At 39.6% G+C, this 18,477-nt stretch overlaps 1 protein-coding gene across 2 annotated transcripts in view; it reads right to left on the bottom strand.

Moving 5' to 3' along the window:
- Positions 1-17,307, bottom strand: part of dlg3 (discs, large homolog 3 (Drosophila)) — a 79,539-nt gene extending 62,232 nt beyond the window's left edge. Inside the window, exons 1-4 of one of the 2 annotated variants that reach the window (XM_062425926.1) lie at positions 17,061-17,307; positions 15,995-16,126; positions 8,503-8,588; positions 3,339-3,446 (exon numbers count right to left, since the gene is read on the bottom strand). In XM_062425926.1, coding sequence (XP_062281910.1) covers positions 3,339-3,446; positions 8,503-8,588; positions 15,995-16,126; positions 17,061-17,100 — 366 coding nt within the window. In that variant the 5' untranslated portion in view covers positions 17,101-17,307. The remainder of the gene's footprint in view (positions 1-3,338; positions 3,447-8,502; positions 8,589-15,994; positions 16,127-17,060) is intronic. The other variant, XM_062425923.1, reaches the window with a different exon arrangement.
- Between the last annotated feature and the right edge of the window lie 1,170 nt (positions 17,308-18,477).

Genomic DNA, 18,477 nt, shown 5'->3' with positions numbered 1-18,477 from the left:
ACACACACACACACACACACACACACACACACACACACACACACACACACACACACACACACACACACACACACACACACACACACATGCTATCGTAATGACCATTACAACCCCCAACCACTGCACAGACCATGTATTGAGCTTTTCAGTCATTTCTAGGCATTTCTCAGAGAAGCTATGTGACTAGTCCTTCGTCACCTGATCGGATGCAGAGCCATATAAGGAAAGTCGGTAGTGAGGCAGTCTTAAAGAGGCAGCTCCATATCAACATGTACTAAGCTTTTCTACTCTAGCCTTAACTAACTGCAAGAAAGGGTGAGGAAGCAAGACTTATAAGTCATCATTACATCTTAGCAGAATCAATGTGTTTCTTGCACCAATGGCAAACACTGAGAGGCTAAAATATAGGTGAAATCTTTACACTTAATGCTGCCACCACATGACAAGTAAAACCTTTGTACAGGTGTTTGTGCAAGTCCGTGAGTGTGAATGTGCATTAGGGAGGGCATGTGCAAGCGGGAGAGAGATCGTGAGAAAGGAAGCCAGTCAGGCTGAGAAAAATGACTGGGTGAGTTACAGAGAGATACTCATCAGTTTTGTACTGAAAGATTAAAAGAAACCTGCCAAGGAGCCGTTACGACGCACTCCAAGTGATGCAGATGCAGAAAACAAAGGCTACACAACTAAGACTCCTATTAATAGGCCTCAGTGGCAGAGAACAGCTGCTCCACCACACATACCAAACACAGCACCTCCAACTGATGGAATAATGAGAGAGAGAAGTACACACATGGAGGGAAAATGAGAGGAGGAATGGAGGGAAATGAGGGAGAGCGGAAAAGAGGAATGCAGGATGGCAAGAGTAAAGGAGATCATATCAGGAACAGTGTTAAGTGTGGATTTTATAAAAGCAGAGATACAGAAATAAAAAGAGCTATGAAAAGGAGGTTAAGAGATATGCGGCAGACCATCAGAAGGGTGAAAGCAGTTGACAGAATAAGATAAAAGTGCTGTATGTCCACGACAGACGCCATAACTGAGGAGAAAAGGAGCTAAGGTGCCCTGTGTGTGGGCAGAAATGCAATGACTAGAGGGGGCATTACTGAAGCATGGTGCTGAACAGAAGGGGGAGTAAAAATAGAGAGAAGAAAATAGAGAGACGCAGAGAAAACAACAAAGTGCTTATGTGTCCATGAGTGTATGGGAATGCAAAATAAACTCTGTGTAATTACCCATTCAGCCTGGTACAGAGAGCGAGGCATCTGAAATCACAGTGCTTGCTGAGTTTGCATCATCACGAATGTGCTCAATGTGTGTTTGGTGTAAAAGCAGAGCTGAAAGTGAGGGGTGGGGGGGTGGGGGTGCAGACACGAATTAAAAGAGGAATGAAAAAGACAGGATGAAAAACAGAGAAGAGAGAAGAGAGATAGATAGAGAAAGAAAGAGAGTCAGAGCAGTCTGTAGGGATGCAGGCGGGGGAGGAATGTGGTTTCCATGGCAACCCGAGGAAGGCTGAGCTCTGGGTGTCCGTTCCAGCTCTGCACTGCACCGGCCCTCGCCTCTCCGCTGCCTTGCTCTCTCTCTCTTTCTCCAGCCTCCCCCACTATATCTTCCTCTCTACACCCCCTTCTTCTATCCCTTTCACTGCCTCCCTCCTGTTCCCTGCCCTTCCTCAGCTCCCCTCACCTCCCTCCTTCATGTGATAGCGGGGTCTCTCACACACACACACACACACACACACACACACACACACACACACACACACACACACACACACACACACACACACACACACACACAGCTCCATATTATCCACACCAGCTCCCCTCAGAGAGCCAACCTGTACTGTCACTGTATTCTTATGTAGACATTATCATACAAGCACAATTAATCTATGTGCTTACAGCCTGCATCCCCTTTCCGTTTTACCCCTCCCAAGCCCCCCAATCCTCACGCCTCCACCCACCCATCTCCCCCCTCCGTCAAACCACTTGCACTAGTTCTGGGCTCAGCTGAAAAGCCAACGCCTGCGGCCACTGTGCAGCCATGTGCCACTGGCCGTGTTGTAATGGGGAAGGCATGTGAAAATACAAGGCCTTTAACAGTGCTAAGAACATGGCTAGCCTATAAGACATGTCTCCATCATGAAAAAAGGAGACTCTGCTTGTTGCTCATGGTGACCACAATCCTTTAAGGAATAGTTAGACATTTTGGGAAGTACCTCATTTGCTTCCTTGCCAAGGGTAAGATGAGAAGAGTAATAGCTACAACTCTCATATCTGTACACTAAATATGAAGCTGGAGAGAGCTGCCTGTTAGCTTAGCTTAGCATAACGAGTAGAAACAGGGGCATATAGCCTGGTTCTGTTCAAAAGTAACAAAATTCAGCTACTAGTGCCTTCAAAGCTTATTAATATCTGTATGCCATATATGAAGCTGGAGCAAGCAGATCTTAGCTTAGCATAAAGAGAAGGGAGACAGCTAGCCAACAAAATCCAACCTACCAGCATCTCTAAAAATCACCATTTAACACACAAAACTTGCAAAATCTGAAGTATGAAAAAAAAGAAGCCCAAAACTGCTGTTTATTTATACTTTCTTTTATGTAAACACACCACATGTAGCATGTGGGCTTAAAGGTGTTGGTATGCAAGTTTTGTTACTTTTGTACTGAACCTGGCTAGCTGTTTCCCCTTGTTTCCAGTCTTTATGCTAAGCTAAGCTAATTAGCTACTGGCCATGGCTTTACTCTCTACAAGTTTATTTTCCAAAATGTCAAATAAGTCCCTTTTCAACTATAATATTAGCAGTAGGTAACAGGTAAAAACTACAACTTTAGGATATGAGTGTTTTACAGCAGAAGGCCAAGACAGTGATTACAAAATATTTATAAAATGCCTAAATATTATTAATTACTGTGGTCTATTTGAACATAACAGAACATAAGAGATGCTAATTATGTTTGGAGGTGTTGAAATAATGAAAAAAAATGAATTAATGCAATGTATTTTGCCTTGAAATATTAGCATTTCCTAGTAGTACACACTTGGTGTGATTTCATCAAATCAAACAAATTAAACAAATATCTAGAAGTAAATCCGGGGCTTCTTGGACTGGGTTATGATTTAGTCATGTCTCAGTATTATCAAAATGTTCCAAATGCTTGTGATGGCTTCTCTGTAATGCCTCACTAAACCCTCATGGAGAAATGTGTAATCATCGCATCATCCGGATCATTAGTATCTGCTTCCATGAGCAGCAGCTGCCCTTTGAAGAAGAACTTCAGATGGTTCAGGAGACCCCTGAGAAACTCCTTGCTGCATTTTGCTCTCACTTACCTTTGGTATGTCGACATGGGAGCGGGTCACCACGCCAGACACTCGTTCCACTTTGTGAGGACTCCTCCTGCTGGTCACTCGCACCCGAGACACGCCCTCCTCCCCCTCCTGGTCCATGGGACAAAGTGACAGCAGAGGTAAGCATTTGAATACCAGTGAATGTAAGTATAAATATCTGCCTACCAGCACCCCCAAAGCACACTAATTAACACATTATATTTGGTTTGCTCAATAAACTAGCGTGTAAAAAGAAAAAGTTGTGGTTTAACCTGAAGTTATGTGCTGTAACTTTTTCTTTTGAGAGAGCTAAGCTAATCTTGCACAGCCTGCTGGCCCAAGCTTCATATTTAGTATAAACATGAGAGAGGTATCAATCTACCCCTTAATAAGAAAGCAAATGGGCATTTCCCAAAATGTCACACTCCTTTAAAATGTTACTTAACAATCAGCAATTTTCAGGGGGAAGGAAAAGATTAGAGGCTAGTGCCAAAAGATATGTCAGAGCATGGCTAAAGAAATTATACCTGTGGTGAAAGGAGAAGACCTTTGGATAATTAAAAATAACCTATAACTATTGCAGTTTACACCTCTGGAAATCAACCATTAATCACAACACAGTGCTATTTGTTGTGGAAACAGTGATGACAAAGCAGCACAGAATTGTAGTGAATACTTCACTCCATATCAATTCAGCAAGTATGAAGTAGATCAAAACTAATACTAATACTTTACCTGTCAAACTTTGACAGGTAAAGGTTTCTCAATGCAGTGACTGAAACAAGTCTACTTACCATGGACATGAGCACACAGAGTCTACAGTACCTGAAAGTCACTGAGATCATTGCCACAGTTTAGACCACAAAGACCCTTAACTGACAGCAGAGGGCAGCCTTTAGAGCAGGACATCACTGGTGCAAAGTTGCAAAAAGTGTTGCCACAAAACAGTCTAATGATACCCCAAATAAGCGGTGTGTTCTCTCCTGGTAGAGTTAAAATGAAAGCTGTTCTCGCACCCAAGTCCAAAGGACAAATGTGTTAAGTGTTTCTATAAAACACACACCCTCCTGAGCATGCAGGCTGCTGTACCTGGTATCAATCAACAGAAAGAGTCAAAAGCAAAAAAAATCAACCACTAAATTTAAATCTATGTCAAGTTTACAGCATTCTCACAACAATATGTATTTTCACACTGGTAAGGGCCACATATACTGTGTGTTACTCCTGTGATAACAAGTGAATTTTTCTTTGGCAGCTCCATTTCCACATGGCAGCGCTGACAGACAGGTCAACTGACACTGCGAAAGCCAGATCTCTGTCTAATAGTTGCAGCTAAGAGTACGCCCTTTGCACTGTGGACAAACATGCATATACAAAACTATGCAGACATATTTAAAACTAGTCCATGAATTAATACTTTCAAGTCACATGACTTACTTATTACAATTTACTAAATGTTTTCATTTTTTTCAATTAATATGACATCCAAATATTCTTGCAATTAAAACACAGTTCCATATTTAATTACAAATTCAATTAGTTTACTAAAAACAGTATAAAGTGCTATAGTTTCTTTCATTTCTCTTTTTCTAAAGCAGCTATTGTCCACTCTCACCTGCTACTCTGCACCAAATCAAGGAATTTGCAGACTCATTTAGTTTCCCTCCCATCCTCCACTCAGGTGACAGCATGGCTAGAATACTGATGAGCACCTCACTGGGTGTCCATTAAGCAGCTCTCTCTCTTTTCTCTCAAACTTCCCACTATGACTGCTGCATCCTTCCGTCAGCTTCTCTCTTTCCAGGACTGTGCCTGCATGGGCCCGGCAAGCAGCTGGGATCCGGAGAGGAGAGGATGGGGAAGGATCAGGAGCCATGCTGCACCGAATTAGAAGCTAGACAGGGTGGATCACAGAAATGCTCTGAGAAGAGTTCAGGATGGCAGAATAAAGTTCAAGCCACAGTCACAGTTTGTGGTTTAGGTCTTCTTTTATGGGAATGACAAATTAAGAACAGATGACACCGCAATAAGCAGCAATTCATGCAGTCATTGACTGACTAATCCAGCATGTTAAAGGTCATAATTTTGCCATACTTTCCAGAAAATAGATTAATATGTTCCTTAATATGTTAATAAAACTGACTAATCCAGCGTGTTAAGGGTCGTAAGTCTTGCCATACTTTCCAGAAAATAGATAATTATGTTCTCTAATATGTCCTTTACACAATATTACAAATGTATGAGAACCATTTTCAGCTGAAAATAATGTGACTCACTCAAGCTTGCTGTGTTGAGGAGCACTCATAAACTGGAAAACACAGTTTCCTGCATTAAGCCCTTTATTTAATACAGTCTAGCAAATTACAAGTTTATTGCAGTTCCCCTGTTCAACTGACCGTACATAATCCAGTTCACACTTAGCTCATGAATTTCAAAAATCATATTGCCATTAAGTGATTGACTGGAGGGAGGGGTTGCTAAGCATGAAGGAATAATGTTAGATTGAAGTTTTTATCTCGTGGTGGGCGTAAATTATGTAATTGCACTATCACCTTTATATTATGAATTTGAGAGCCACCAAAAAGCAGTATAAATAAACAATTGAACCACTAAAAATGTTGAAAATTAAATCCAGTATAAATCCCATCAACCAAATATATAGGGGTCTTGGTCAAATCCACAGCCGCCTGGTCCCTGTTTAACCCTTTTCACTGGAGACTCTGCCTGGAAAGTGGATTAGAAATGTGAGGCCCTTCTTTAGTCTGTCAGGTTGACATTGTTACATTCACGGTGCCAGTTTGTGACCCATGAGGGAATCCTCAATGACCAAATAGAAAATGGACAAACCACTGAAGCACCATTTTGACTGAGGTACAGAGCCAGCTGCTCTCCCAGTGATCAATGGTCAAATATAGGCCACTTTATTATGCAATGCAGTGTTATATAGAGTTTACAGCTTTTTACTTGTAATAGCTTTTTAGTACAAAATGTCATACTATAAATACTACAAATTTGGAACATATCCACTTTATTCATTTAACTCTGACTTAAACCTCAAATTAGCTTCAGCTGACCTTTAAAAAGCAGAACAAGGGATATCTATGTAGCAAGTAGAAGTAGTAACCAATGAAAAACTAAACAATTTCAGTGTCCAAATGGGCATGTGAGTTGTTGTTTTTTATCAACGTATACTTGAAGAAAATTTTAACTGTCATTTAAAGTTAAAAAAAAGCTGCAGTAATTGTATAGTTTCTCAAAGCTTTGGGTGATGATGCATAAATGCTTTCACGCAACATTAACAGAGTCTGGGTTGGAAAACAATGAAGTTATCCTTTAATTCGTAAAGGATTTGAAAGGGGTCAAAGAAAGGGGGATTCCCTTTCAGAGCACAAACTTTGGGTGCAAAATAACAAATCAATGTTACAAATTAGCAGATCAGCATAAATATAAAAATAGAAGGGGGAAGATAAAAGGATGAAATGATGGAAAATGTGGAAACAGTTTATCTTTGGTCTCCCCTTCTGCAGCTACTGTAGAAGAAGAAAACATTTAACAACAGTGAGTGAACTTTTTGAGTACTGGATCATTTGAATGCCTCATGTTTGTGATATGCTGGCTCCACCCCACCCAAAAACTGGGATACTAAAGATTTGCCATGTTAAGTGTCTGTGCAGGTATGGTTACTGGCAGGACTTCTCCCAACAAGACATTTTTTGAATGTCTCTAGATGTATTTCTATTCACTGGAGAGCTTTTGTGACACATTAGAACTGAGAAAAGGCTTTAAAACTGTTTTCTAGTGGGCTCTTTTCACCTCTAAAGTATTTTTGAGTTGAAAGTTTTGTTTTTTTCCCATCACTACCAAGACTCCAATTCTCCACAGGCAAAGTAAGTGCCTACGTACACTATCTGCCCATTCCTATTTCTGTGGTGTTACAGTAAATTTGAAAGGAAGTGCTAATAGTGTAACATGCTTGCACTCATAAATAATAAATAATTTTAATGCAGACCAGAAGTTTTATTAATACCCGTCATATTGTTCCCGTCATATTGTTCCCTCCTGTATAATAAATAACAGCTTTGGGAAATGAACTGTTGCTCTTCCTGTTATCGAATAACAGCCTTTGAGGCATATTATAGGCCGATTCTCAACTTTAATTTGATACAATTATTTCAGCGGAAGATTCCAGTTTGATATTTTAAAGGCTTGGCGGTGCTGCGCCTGCTGTACCTTACATTCAATTTTCAAAAAATTAAATTTTTAAGTTTTATGACGAAATTTAAATTATGTTTTTGTTTTCGTCAGTGTGATAACTTTGTACCCCCTGAGGCTGCACCACTGTGTGTGCAGATGAATAAGCAGACACAAACACACATACAGCAGACGCTATAGCGCTTTTCTAATCTCTGCTTAAAACCAGGCCAAAGATCATTCAGCTAATGGGCTATAGAAGTCAGCCAAAGATCAATTTCATTAACATTTTGGCATAGCTGAAGGAAAGTTATGAGGCAATATTAAATCACACAATTGATGTGAAGTCAAGGGTTCCTACCCATCCAAAGACTATTAGGAGATCTGTGACATGAAACTATGAAAAATAGATCCGTATTCAACCACAGAGTATGGATGTATTGATATTTAACTTGCTGAAACATGGAGTCTGAGCTCTTTGATGCCTCTTAATAAACTTCTGAATAACATTTGGGTGTACACAACATGCAGCTTCCCCCTTAAATCATTCATATAAAATAAATCATTGCTGTTTCTGTGTTATACACTAAAAATATTCTAAATAACCATGTGACTGTGAACATTACATATAATGAAAGGACAGGCGGACTTCATGAGAGCAGCCCACTGATGATGAGCAAATGGTAATCAGTGCTCCTTTGACTCTGTCTAATTTCCTCTTCTCTCGCTACCCATGCATCCCTCTAACTTTTTTTCCTCTGCCTGACACACACTCACCGGGTTGAAGTCAGAGCCGCCGTGACTCACGACAACATTTTTAAGTCCATGTAGGAGTGTGAGGGATACAGGTAGTGACACCTTGCGGGTGCCGCTGACTAACCTTTCGTGCAGCCAGGAGGCGATGCATGATGGCACGTGTGAAATGTAAACACTTTGCATATTTTCACCAATCTATAATGTGAAGCAGGAAAATTACCTCCCACGCATCCTGCCTGCTGTCTTCTTTCACAACACTTTGTTCCGTGTTCAGTTGCAAGGTCACCTCGTAACACTCTTGAATATCTGTGAGAAAAAAACATAAAATAATGAGCTGTTTATTTGTCTTAACTTGGATCATTACAAATATTTGATGTGCAAGCTTTTCTTACTCAGTAATGTTTATTGATCATAAATCTTCTGCTATCTTAAGTTGACTATTCTGGTCTGGTTGATTATTCCACCAATCAATCATGGGCACATTGGGAGATATACGCTCTCCTCTGTGCTGCACTGGGTGCGAACATTGGGGTGGGAGTCATCTGTTTACATGGAAGTTATGTCTCCATATTTGCAAGTGTTCTTCTTATTTTGCTGCTGAACTATATGACTCAGGTACTGACTGAGTAAATCATCAAGTCCGAGTCTAGAAAGCACACATTATACTATCCTAAAAAACATTCATCACAAACACCATCTCTCTACTTTTTGATTTTCTTTTTAGAATAACAGATTAATCACACCCTGTGTGTCATTTCCAGTCAGTTGCTTTGAAGCTCCATTTTAGGGTGAGGGTACATGAGCTCCTACTCATGTTGAATGAATGTAGACAGCACCCCCTAGTTGAAAAGTAGCCCATTTATATCCTGTTACATGCTCTGATTTGAATGCCATGTAGAGCAAATGGAAGTTGGTTTCCTGAACTTGAAATAAAAAATGTAAATGGTTAAGGGATGATGCTTTAAACTTTAGGTGATTGTGTCAGCAGTAGAAAGCCATAGTGAAAAATAATCCAAGTGGATGAAAGTAGGAAAAATATCAATAACAAACAATAACAAATGAATATGGCCCTAACATTTTGTACATGTTATAAAGGATGCACATTGGGCCTCAAGTGTACGTCACTGTTTCTCAAGCAACACATAGCAGTAACAGTATTGATATTGATGTCTAAGCATGTTTCTCAAGTCTTCCTCCATTCTTGTAAAGTTTTCCATTTCTTTTCTGACTGCGCTCCTCTGCTCTCCTCCCTTCTCTCCTCATCTCCATTCATCACCTCTTGGGTCATTACACGCCTGTGTCCCTTGGACGCCTATTGAGTGGCAGTCATTTGACGAGAATGCACTGGGACAATTTTGCTGATGTCACACGTAGGGCCCCGTAACTGCTCTGTTGACACAAAGAGGTTACCAGAGAGTACATCCACTTCCCAAAGTTCAATGACGGGACAAGGCGGGCAATGAGAAACATTTGAGAAGGACATGTGGAAAGTTGATACAACTGGAACATGTTTTTTATTAGTAATGTGTAGCTATTGTTGAAACAGAGACTCAACAAAAGTTCTGCACTCTTTGTGTGTGAGACAGAGAGATAAGAGTCAGTATGGCCCAGGAAGACAATGTGAGAACAAAAGTGTAAGAATGGAGCATGTGACTCATCACTGTGTCTGAATGTGGAGGAGTGAAGCCATGTGTGGGAGAGGAGTTTGTTGCCCGGCTCACTAAAGAGCAGCCTCACTTACACAAACTCTTATATACAGATACACACACAGTCATATTTCCATCATTTCAGAGGACATTACATAGACTTACATTCATTTCCTGGGCACTTATCCTAACCCTAACCCATACCCTAACTCTACCCTTAACATAACCCTAAACTTACCTTAACTTTAAACTAAGTCCTCAACCTAAAATGAATGATTTACATTTACATTTTTGTACCCATAAGGCAGATTTATGTCCCCACAACATGAGGAATACCTGGACCACACACACACGCACGCACACACACGCACACACACGCATATACACACATTTACAGGCACTGACACACAAACATACACATAAATACACACCTGAATCTCCTTTTTGTCAATATATAAAACTATTTCAGATACACAGTGAACAACTCTGTTTATGGAGGGGTCACTGTGTGTTTTATGGATTCAAGAACAAAAATATCTCTGAGTTGAAATGGGTATGAATACACGCTTATTTTGTTTGTAGCTTAAAATAATTGTTATACAGATAATGCAATATATGCAACTGCAACATGATTCAAATACAACATTTTAAATCTCAGCACAAATGTATGTTTTTGAGCAAAATGAATAACAACCATGTGCCATCTTTCTGCATGACCCAAATAAAGATATTCAGTTTTTGGTTACCATCTTTTTCCTTAAACCTGCATTAACTGATATGTTTGCCCTTTGGAGGCAGAAGAGCATATAACACAACATTAAAACATTAAAATACCACCTAATGAAGTTGATATTGCAAATGTGTTGCCTTGAGTTGTGTGTCTGTCCTCTTGATTAATGTAGGTCCATTATTCACTCTCCTTCTAGCCTCGGTTTGGCCACTACTAACTATTCAGGGGAAATATCTGTCTTTTTAGCAGCTACATGCTCCATTATGTTCACTACCTGGTTGCTAACTTTGTCCATCTGCTGTTTGGTTCTGGACAGGTAGCATACAGCACTGCTGGAAAAAAGGTACACAAAAAGTATAGCTGCAGGTCTGAAAAACAAAACAATGATCTGAAAGATGCTATAAAGCTTCTTAAAGCTGAAGGTAAACTGCAGAGTCAGGTGAAAATTCAATGTGAGTTTGTCACTTTGAGTGACCTCTTCCACGTACAAGTAGTCCTTTAATCCTTTATCCATATGAAATATTAATTAGTGAAGCTTTAAATAAGTCTTGAAAATACTGCATCTGTTAAGTCTTACAGGATTTGCTCCTCAGCTGCACCTTGGACACCTCGCTTCTATCACACAACTAACACTTCTATTTGCATCATTTATCTATTCCTGGCAGAGGTAACAAAACAGAAAAAATGCTCAGTTCAGGTCTCAAAGTGTTCTGAAGTCACAGTTGCACAAGTATAGAAGTTGTTTCTTTTTCTTTTAACATCTGTGACTTTCCAAAAAAAAAAAATCTCTGAATTGTTCCAACCCTCACAGACCACATACATTCCTGCCCATAGAAGAAAATACATAATCCAAGCCAGAAGTGTCTTTCACAAGACTTATTTCAAGATCTCTTTTTGATGTTGGGACTATTTTAGGTCGGCCTGGTCAAAGCTTTGTGCCTTTTTGTCACAGTCATAGGGGGTTTCCAGCACCTTCTCCCTGCCCTACACAAACTTTGCAGGCAGGATTAGTGTGTGTGTTATAGGCCTCTTCTATTTGTAATGTGCCTATTCAATTGGACTGAAGTCATATCTCTATTGCCTCCCTGGTTGATTCAGACAAAAAAAGAATGTGCCCCTGATTGTTAACATGATGATGAGCAACCCACAGCTCACTAGAATAACACATTCAGGGAAAACTAGGTCACAATTTGAAGGCAGGGCAAACAATTCACCCCCTTGTCACTGCCTCAATAAAATATTCCCCAGCAATTTAGGGTCCTCTGTAATTTAACGTGTGTTTGTCTGCATGTGTGCCCCAACTCCTGGCGTCCAACCCCCCCTCCTCCAACTGCATGTTTGTATGCTGGAACAAAAGGGTGGATGCACAGTTAAGGCAACCTTTGTTCGTGACTGTGCAACCATGTAGACATCCAATCAAGTGGCCAGTACCAAACCTTCCCACATGGTGGGAAAACCACCTCTTTACTTCCCATAGCTCATCAAAATTAGCAAAATTGCATAAAGACAAATACTTGACTGTATTTTTTAGAAGATCTCCCTAATTTTTAATATCAGAAAACTCAGTTTTGTTCATTTTCATCTGAATACTTCCTTCTCAGCCAACTATCACAGTGACAAAACATATTGGTCCAAACAGAACCGGTTCACACGGCCTCAAGCATGTGAAAGCAAACACAACAGAAGAGTATAAGGGGATGACTAATGTTTATACTGCACTGTATTCCTGTTAGTGCTGTGAAGCGGCTGCTACTCCTTTCTGCCTTGCCATGATGAAAACCACATGTTGAATGAAGGGCGAAGCCTCATCAGCCCTGCACCTGAGACACACTGACCGCAGACCTCTTTGTCTATGCTCACACTCCATGCAGATGATCCAGAGATCCAGTAGAGTAGTGGAAGAGGCTCGGCATGGCAGCCAAAAGCAGTTTATTTTCCTGTCCGCCTCAGGATCGGCCCTGATTGAACATTCTTTGTGAGGAATGTTTGGAATCCTGATTTGGAAACCTAATCCTCTCTGAGTCTCCTTCACTTAAATATATTACAAGGTATATTACATCTGATGTCAATAGTTACTAGGTTTGAATTTCTAAGAGCATCAAGCTATTAAATCAATACATCTTTAAAAACATTTATGTATTCTGCAGAGGTACATGAGTTAATGCAAATGTCTAATAAAAATGTTGTTTCAACATATTATGCAAATCAGTACCAACACTGGGGAAATGGACAAGACTTAACTGTGTGTTTTGTGGCCTTGCTACCTTCAGAGAGAGAGACAGTCCCTTGGAAACACAGGAGCTACAAGGTTATCTGTGCCTTGATCAAGGACAGTTTTATATCAGTTAGTTTCGCAGGAGTTGAGAGGTATAATAACATCCTTGGACACACTTAAGGATCTGTGATTGGAAAAACTCTGATTTCAGAAGCATCAAATTGGTGTTGTGCTCAAGTGTAGAGTACTTTAGCCAAGCGGCAACTACCACGGGTTGAGACTCAAGCCAACACCGAAGTACCTTTAAGTGGAATTCCACAGACAACCACTAGATGCTTGCTCAGATTGACTCTCTTTCAAAAAGTGTAAACTTCTCTCTTGAAATACTACGTCAATGATTTTTTCCCCAACGAGGCGTTATGGTTTCAATTGCTAAAAACTAACACACCGTGGCCATTTTAGGAAATTATTGCTCCAGTCTGAGAATCAATAATTATTTGGAGGGTCCTTGCTCATACTGGCTCCAAAACAAACTAATTGGTGACATCACACCTTGCTATGTTCATCTTTATATACTATTAGCATTGCACTTCAGTAACACTGTTGGACTTACAAAGGAAAATTGTGTTTTTGTTTTTTTAAGTATCACAAATGATACTGCAGAACCAGAGCTATCGTCTATATTTACTCCATGCATTATTGTTGTCGAAACGTTAAATAATTCACACCCCTGATTTTTTTTAATTTCCAACTTGGGACTTCAACAATGATTTATTATTTTTATTGAAAAAAATGTATTAATTTGATACATTTGTTCCTATTACTACCTATCACACATACCAGTAATCACTAGATATGAGGCAATCACCAATGTAAACAACAAAACAAGTAGACATTTAAACTTTTGTGTAATGTTCTTGAACTTAGATAAACCTGAAGGTCCAGATTTAGGACTCACAACTATCTGTCCTGCTGAGGTGTCCTTTATCAACACAGTAGCTACAATATTTCATAAGCCATGTCCTTCAGTGGACATGACCTACAAAATATGAGCCTTTGCAGGGCTGAAGGCTAGAGGGCTGATCAAAAGTCTACAGGCAAGGGTGTGTTCAGGCAGTATATACATTTGTACCTCAATGTCACCAATGAAATTAAAGACATTTTAACAATGAGTGGTAAACTCAGGGCAAGACCCATGATACCCAAGTTTACTGTACAAATATGTATGGATTAACTGATTTTTGGCTACAAGGGGAAAACAACTAGTAAACACAACAATATATATGTACAAATACCTATGAATACTTTTAAAAACATTTGCTTATTTACACATCCAGTGGACACGGAGCAGCATAAGTATTTATTTTTTGGTGGATTTCTGCCACATAACATATTGAGCTCTCTCTTCATCTGCTAAATGCTCCACTATGTTCACCAGCTAATCACTAACTTTAAACTATGGTGATGAGAGTGAGTCAAAACAGCAAAGTTGTGGACAATAAAACTAAATCAGTGAGCTAAAAGACACTGAGGCTCTCTGTTTGGCTGAGGAAAACTGCAGTCAGGTGATATTTCTGATGGTTTGTCACAACTAGTGAGCTAGTAACATACAAGTACTTTAGTAGGTTCAACGCAAAATTGGCAACTGACAATCGGTGAACCAGAATAAGGTAAATAGGTCCATGTAACTTTTACTCATCACTTACTGCTAACAAGAGTTTGTGTCTGGCTTCCATTATTTACTCCCTGTAGTGGATTTTTTTCTCCAGTTCCTGTAATTTAATTATCAGTAACTGATGACCACTTACAGACAAATACCCCGTTGTCTCATGATATATTTAAAGTTTACATGTTGACGATAAAGCCACAAATTATGTATCACTTCTTTCACTTCTATTGCCACTTCTCACTTCTGCAAAAGAAGACCTGTTGCACCATATTTGGTGTTGAAATATGGACTCATACATAAAATTGCTTCCTACTACCTCTTGCGGTGTTGATCTATGACATCATTGTGGTAGACAAAAAAAAACACATTGACAAATCCTGTACAAGCAACTTACATTCATCTTGCACAATAAACTTTAATATAATCAATGAATTTATATTTTTTGAGATATATTCTCTGTTCAAATAGGTGCAAAGTGTATTAAATATATAAAAAGATTTATGATCAAAGTGTGTTCATGTCCATTCAGTAAACACCACTGGTAAAGCTGCTAGACTGTCTTTCTTTAACTACTGCCCCTCCCCCTCACATCCACAGTAGTGGGTCAGCAGGAGCAGCATCATTATAATGGGCAACCATCATTATAACATGGCTTTGGTAATTAGAACAACTACTCAGACCCACAATTGGTTAAACTGAAGTAATGTGCTTTATTTGTTTTAAAATGAACTGAGGTTAAGGTTCACACACACTTCCCCGAACTCTTTTCCCAAACACCTAAACTTGTCATGAAGGTGTAACCGCTTACACATACAGTAATAATAGTGAACCTATGCACACTTCATTCAGGATTGGTAATATGTTTTTAGTCATCAGCCAGTTAAGTACATGACTAACTTCTTTCTGGTTGTGGTGAAGTAACAGTTTCAGGTTTTTCTGCGCAAGTATCATTTGCATGATATATATTATCATCAAGTTGTTGATGGTCCAAAGTCAGAGGAAGAAGTGTACTTTCAAAATGTGAGAAGTCTGAGCTAATAACAATTCACTATATAGATAGGTGGTGTGTGCCTTTATTGGGATTTCATTACAATCTGAGTACAGAGGGGGGTATACAGCAAACCTTTGTAAGGCGAACTGAAAGGCCTCTTTCATAAGACTTAATTGGGAAACATTTAGACTCAGTTAACTTCCCATACAAATTAATACAACCTGACCCTGTCTACATCCTGTGTGTGCCTGTAGTCAATCACAAGAAAATACAAATCAGAGTGTGTATACCAAACTAAAGAATGATATTTTATGAGTGAAAAAAACTCAAATAGGGCACGTTTGCATTAAAAGTTATTTTAAAAGTCCACTCTGGGAAAAACCCTGATGTGATGAAAGTTATAGCAGAGTTATGAAAGACTCTCTTCTCTAAAACAGGCAGTTTTACAATGTTTTTCTTACCAAGAAGGGCTTGGAACAGCTGGCTTCCCAGGATGGTGGACACTTTGCCCACATTGGTCTTCAGGGCCTGTTCGTCTGGGCTGGTCAGGTTGGCCTGGTACTGTCTGAGCAGCTCCACTGCCCGATCTGTATCTGCCTCACAACATAAACACATGTCTCAGGACAACGGCAGTCAAGAAACTATGCATGCTGACAGTCCTGGGTTAATAATATTCTTTGAAACTATAGAATTAAAGTTAACATTTATTATATTGCGCAGAATATGATAATATGACAAAATAGAGGACAAATCTGTTTGGGCTTTAACTAGTCATCATTTCTATTATTGACTATCTAAAAATTATTTTCATGATTAATAGTTTAAATGGTGAAAAATGCACATTACAAGTTCTAAAGCCCTTGTGAAAAGCCTTAAATGTTTTATTTTGTCCAACCAACTGTCCAAAACCCCAAGAAAATCACATGTGACAAGATTACACTGGTAAATTTCTGCCATTTTTACAATAAAATGTAATGCTACAGCTTCACTTGTGTCTATCATGTACACAATGTTAAATAGACCCACAAATATAGGTATTAATACTGACTGGGGTACCGTCCGACCCCAGAAAAAATGCAGCACTTGACTGTCTGGTAAACGCTCCTGCAGAGCACATTAAAGGTGTTGCACTTATGCAGCACGACTGTACAGCCGGTTGTTGAACCCTGTGGGTGGTGAGGAACACAGCAGAGAGATGATGATGATGATGATGATGATGATGATGATGATGCACATCACGGAGGTAAATCTGCCGCTTCACAGTTTCCTACCTGATTCTCTCAACATTTAGAAAAACCTGAAAACACTCCAGCTGCTGCCCGGAAGTCCCACAGACTTTTAGTTTACCTTTTTTTTTCATTCCATGAGGAATACAATAATTTCCTGTTTCCTCGATGGATTAGTTAGTGGGAAAGTGAAAAGCCATGTAAACAGTTTGATGGAGTAGCCATCAACCTAAAAAAAAAAGTTTAACAACAAGTTTCTGACACGTGAGCAGGATGAAGACGAAATGTTAACGGTACTCACCATATTTATGCACCATGTTGTGGCCGACTTGAAAAGTCATGTAAATGACAGTTTTTGGGGAGGATTTTAGATTAAAAAAAACAGTTAAAGTTGCAGTAATAGTCCCGGATAATGACACCTCAAAAATCGGTCGTTTCTTTTTCAAAAATCAAAGTGCAGATCTTGAGTTTTTACATCCAGTCGCTGGACACTCCCCGTCTGTCTGAACCTAGCAGTCAGCAGTGACACCCACAGACAGACAGAAGTGCAGATGTGACAAGAGCAGATTGTTTACTTCATGTCAATTTTCCAGAAGTTTGGCCAAAATACGTCTCCAGAGCGTGACATGTGTTCCCCCTCCCCTCTCACATGCCTCGCCTTCATGGAAACCTGCCCAGCTTTATTGAGATACTGTAATACCGACACGCTTACAGTAAGCCCGATGCACAATCCTTAGATAACCTGTTAGATGACATCATCACCAGTGATCAATCACTCAGTTTATGATCTGATTCTTGTTCATAGTTAAATTTTCCTCTGATCAGATTCAGTTTGCTTCTTTTCCAAGTTGTTGGAATGAGTGACATCTAGTGGTGCGTTAAGGTGCTGCTGGACCAAATCAGTGTAAATCCTCTACTCCAGTGGTATGCAAACAGCGGCCAGTAGGCCAAAGTCGGCCCTGCAGAAAATATATTTGGCCCTTTAACAAAAGTTTTGACTCATAATTTGCATCAAAAATATTTACATGATTCTTCACAAATGTATAGATAACAAAATATACACACAGCCGGTTTAAATCTCAACCATTAAGTTACTTCTGTGCTGTTACAGCACAGTTACATCATTCTACAACAGTGCATGGTGCTGAAATTACATCTAATAAAACTACCAGAAATTAAATTTGTGCGAAATTGTGCGAATTCCACAACTTTAGCCTATTAGGCCATAACAGATTTATTTTTTGGCACACATAAATAAGTGGCAGTTACACAGAAATGGTGTGTTGATAACATTTTTTCTAAGGCAACGACAACAAAACAACAACAACAGTACTTTCAGTTAACCCTGAATGGAGCAGGCCACTGTATGTGGATAACAAAGTAGTCGCTAGTCTCAAAGTGCAACACAGAGCATGTATTCAGGTATGAGTCATTTTTAGCCAAATTACAACACACGGTTAGCATCACTTCCTAATGGGAACATTACATCTGCCTACAGCTGCAACCCTAAACAGGGTTACCCAACCACATATCTCTGAGGCAACTGAAAGTCTTTTTGGACCCTCACAACTTCCCATTTACAAATATTTAAATGTTTACACTGTTATTATCTGATGACATGTTTTTGATAAATCAAATGAGACGCTAGAGAATTTTGGGATGGGAACACACTCAGGAAGCTGCCACTTGTCACACTGCCTCTATAGTGGTGGAAAAAG

This window comes from Scomber scombrus, chromosome 9, assembly GCF_963691925.1.
Source record: "Scomber scombrus chromosome 9, fScoSco1.1, whole genome shotgun sequence".
In the NCBI taxonomy this organism is placed as follows: Eukaryota; Metazoa; Chordata; class Actinopteri; order Scombriformes; family Scombridae; genus Scomber; species Scomber scombrus.
This window is presented reverse-complemented; position numbering and strand designations above follow the sequence as displayed.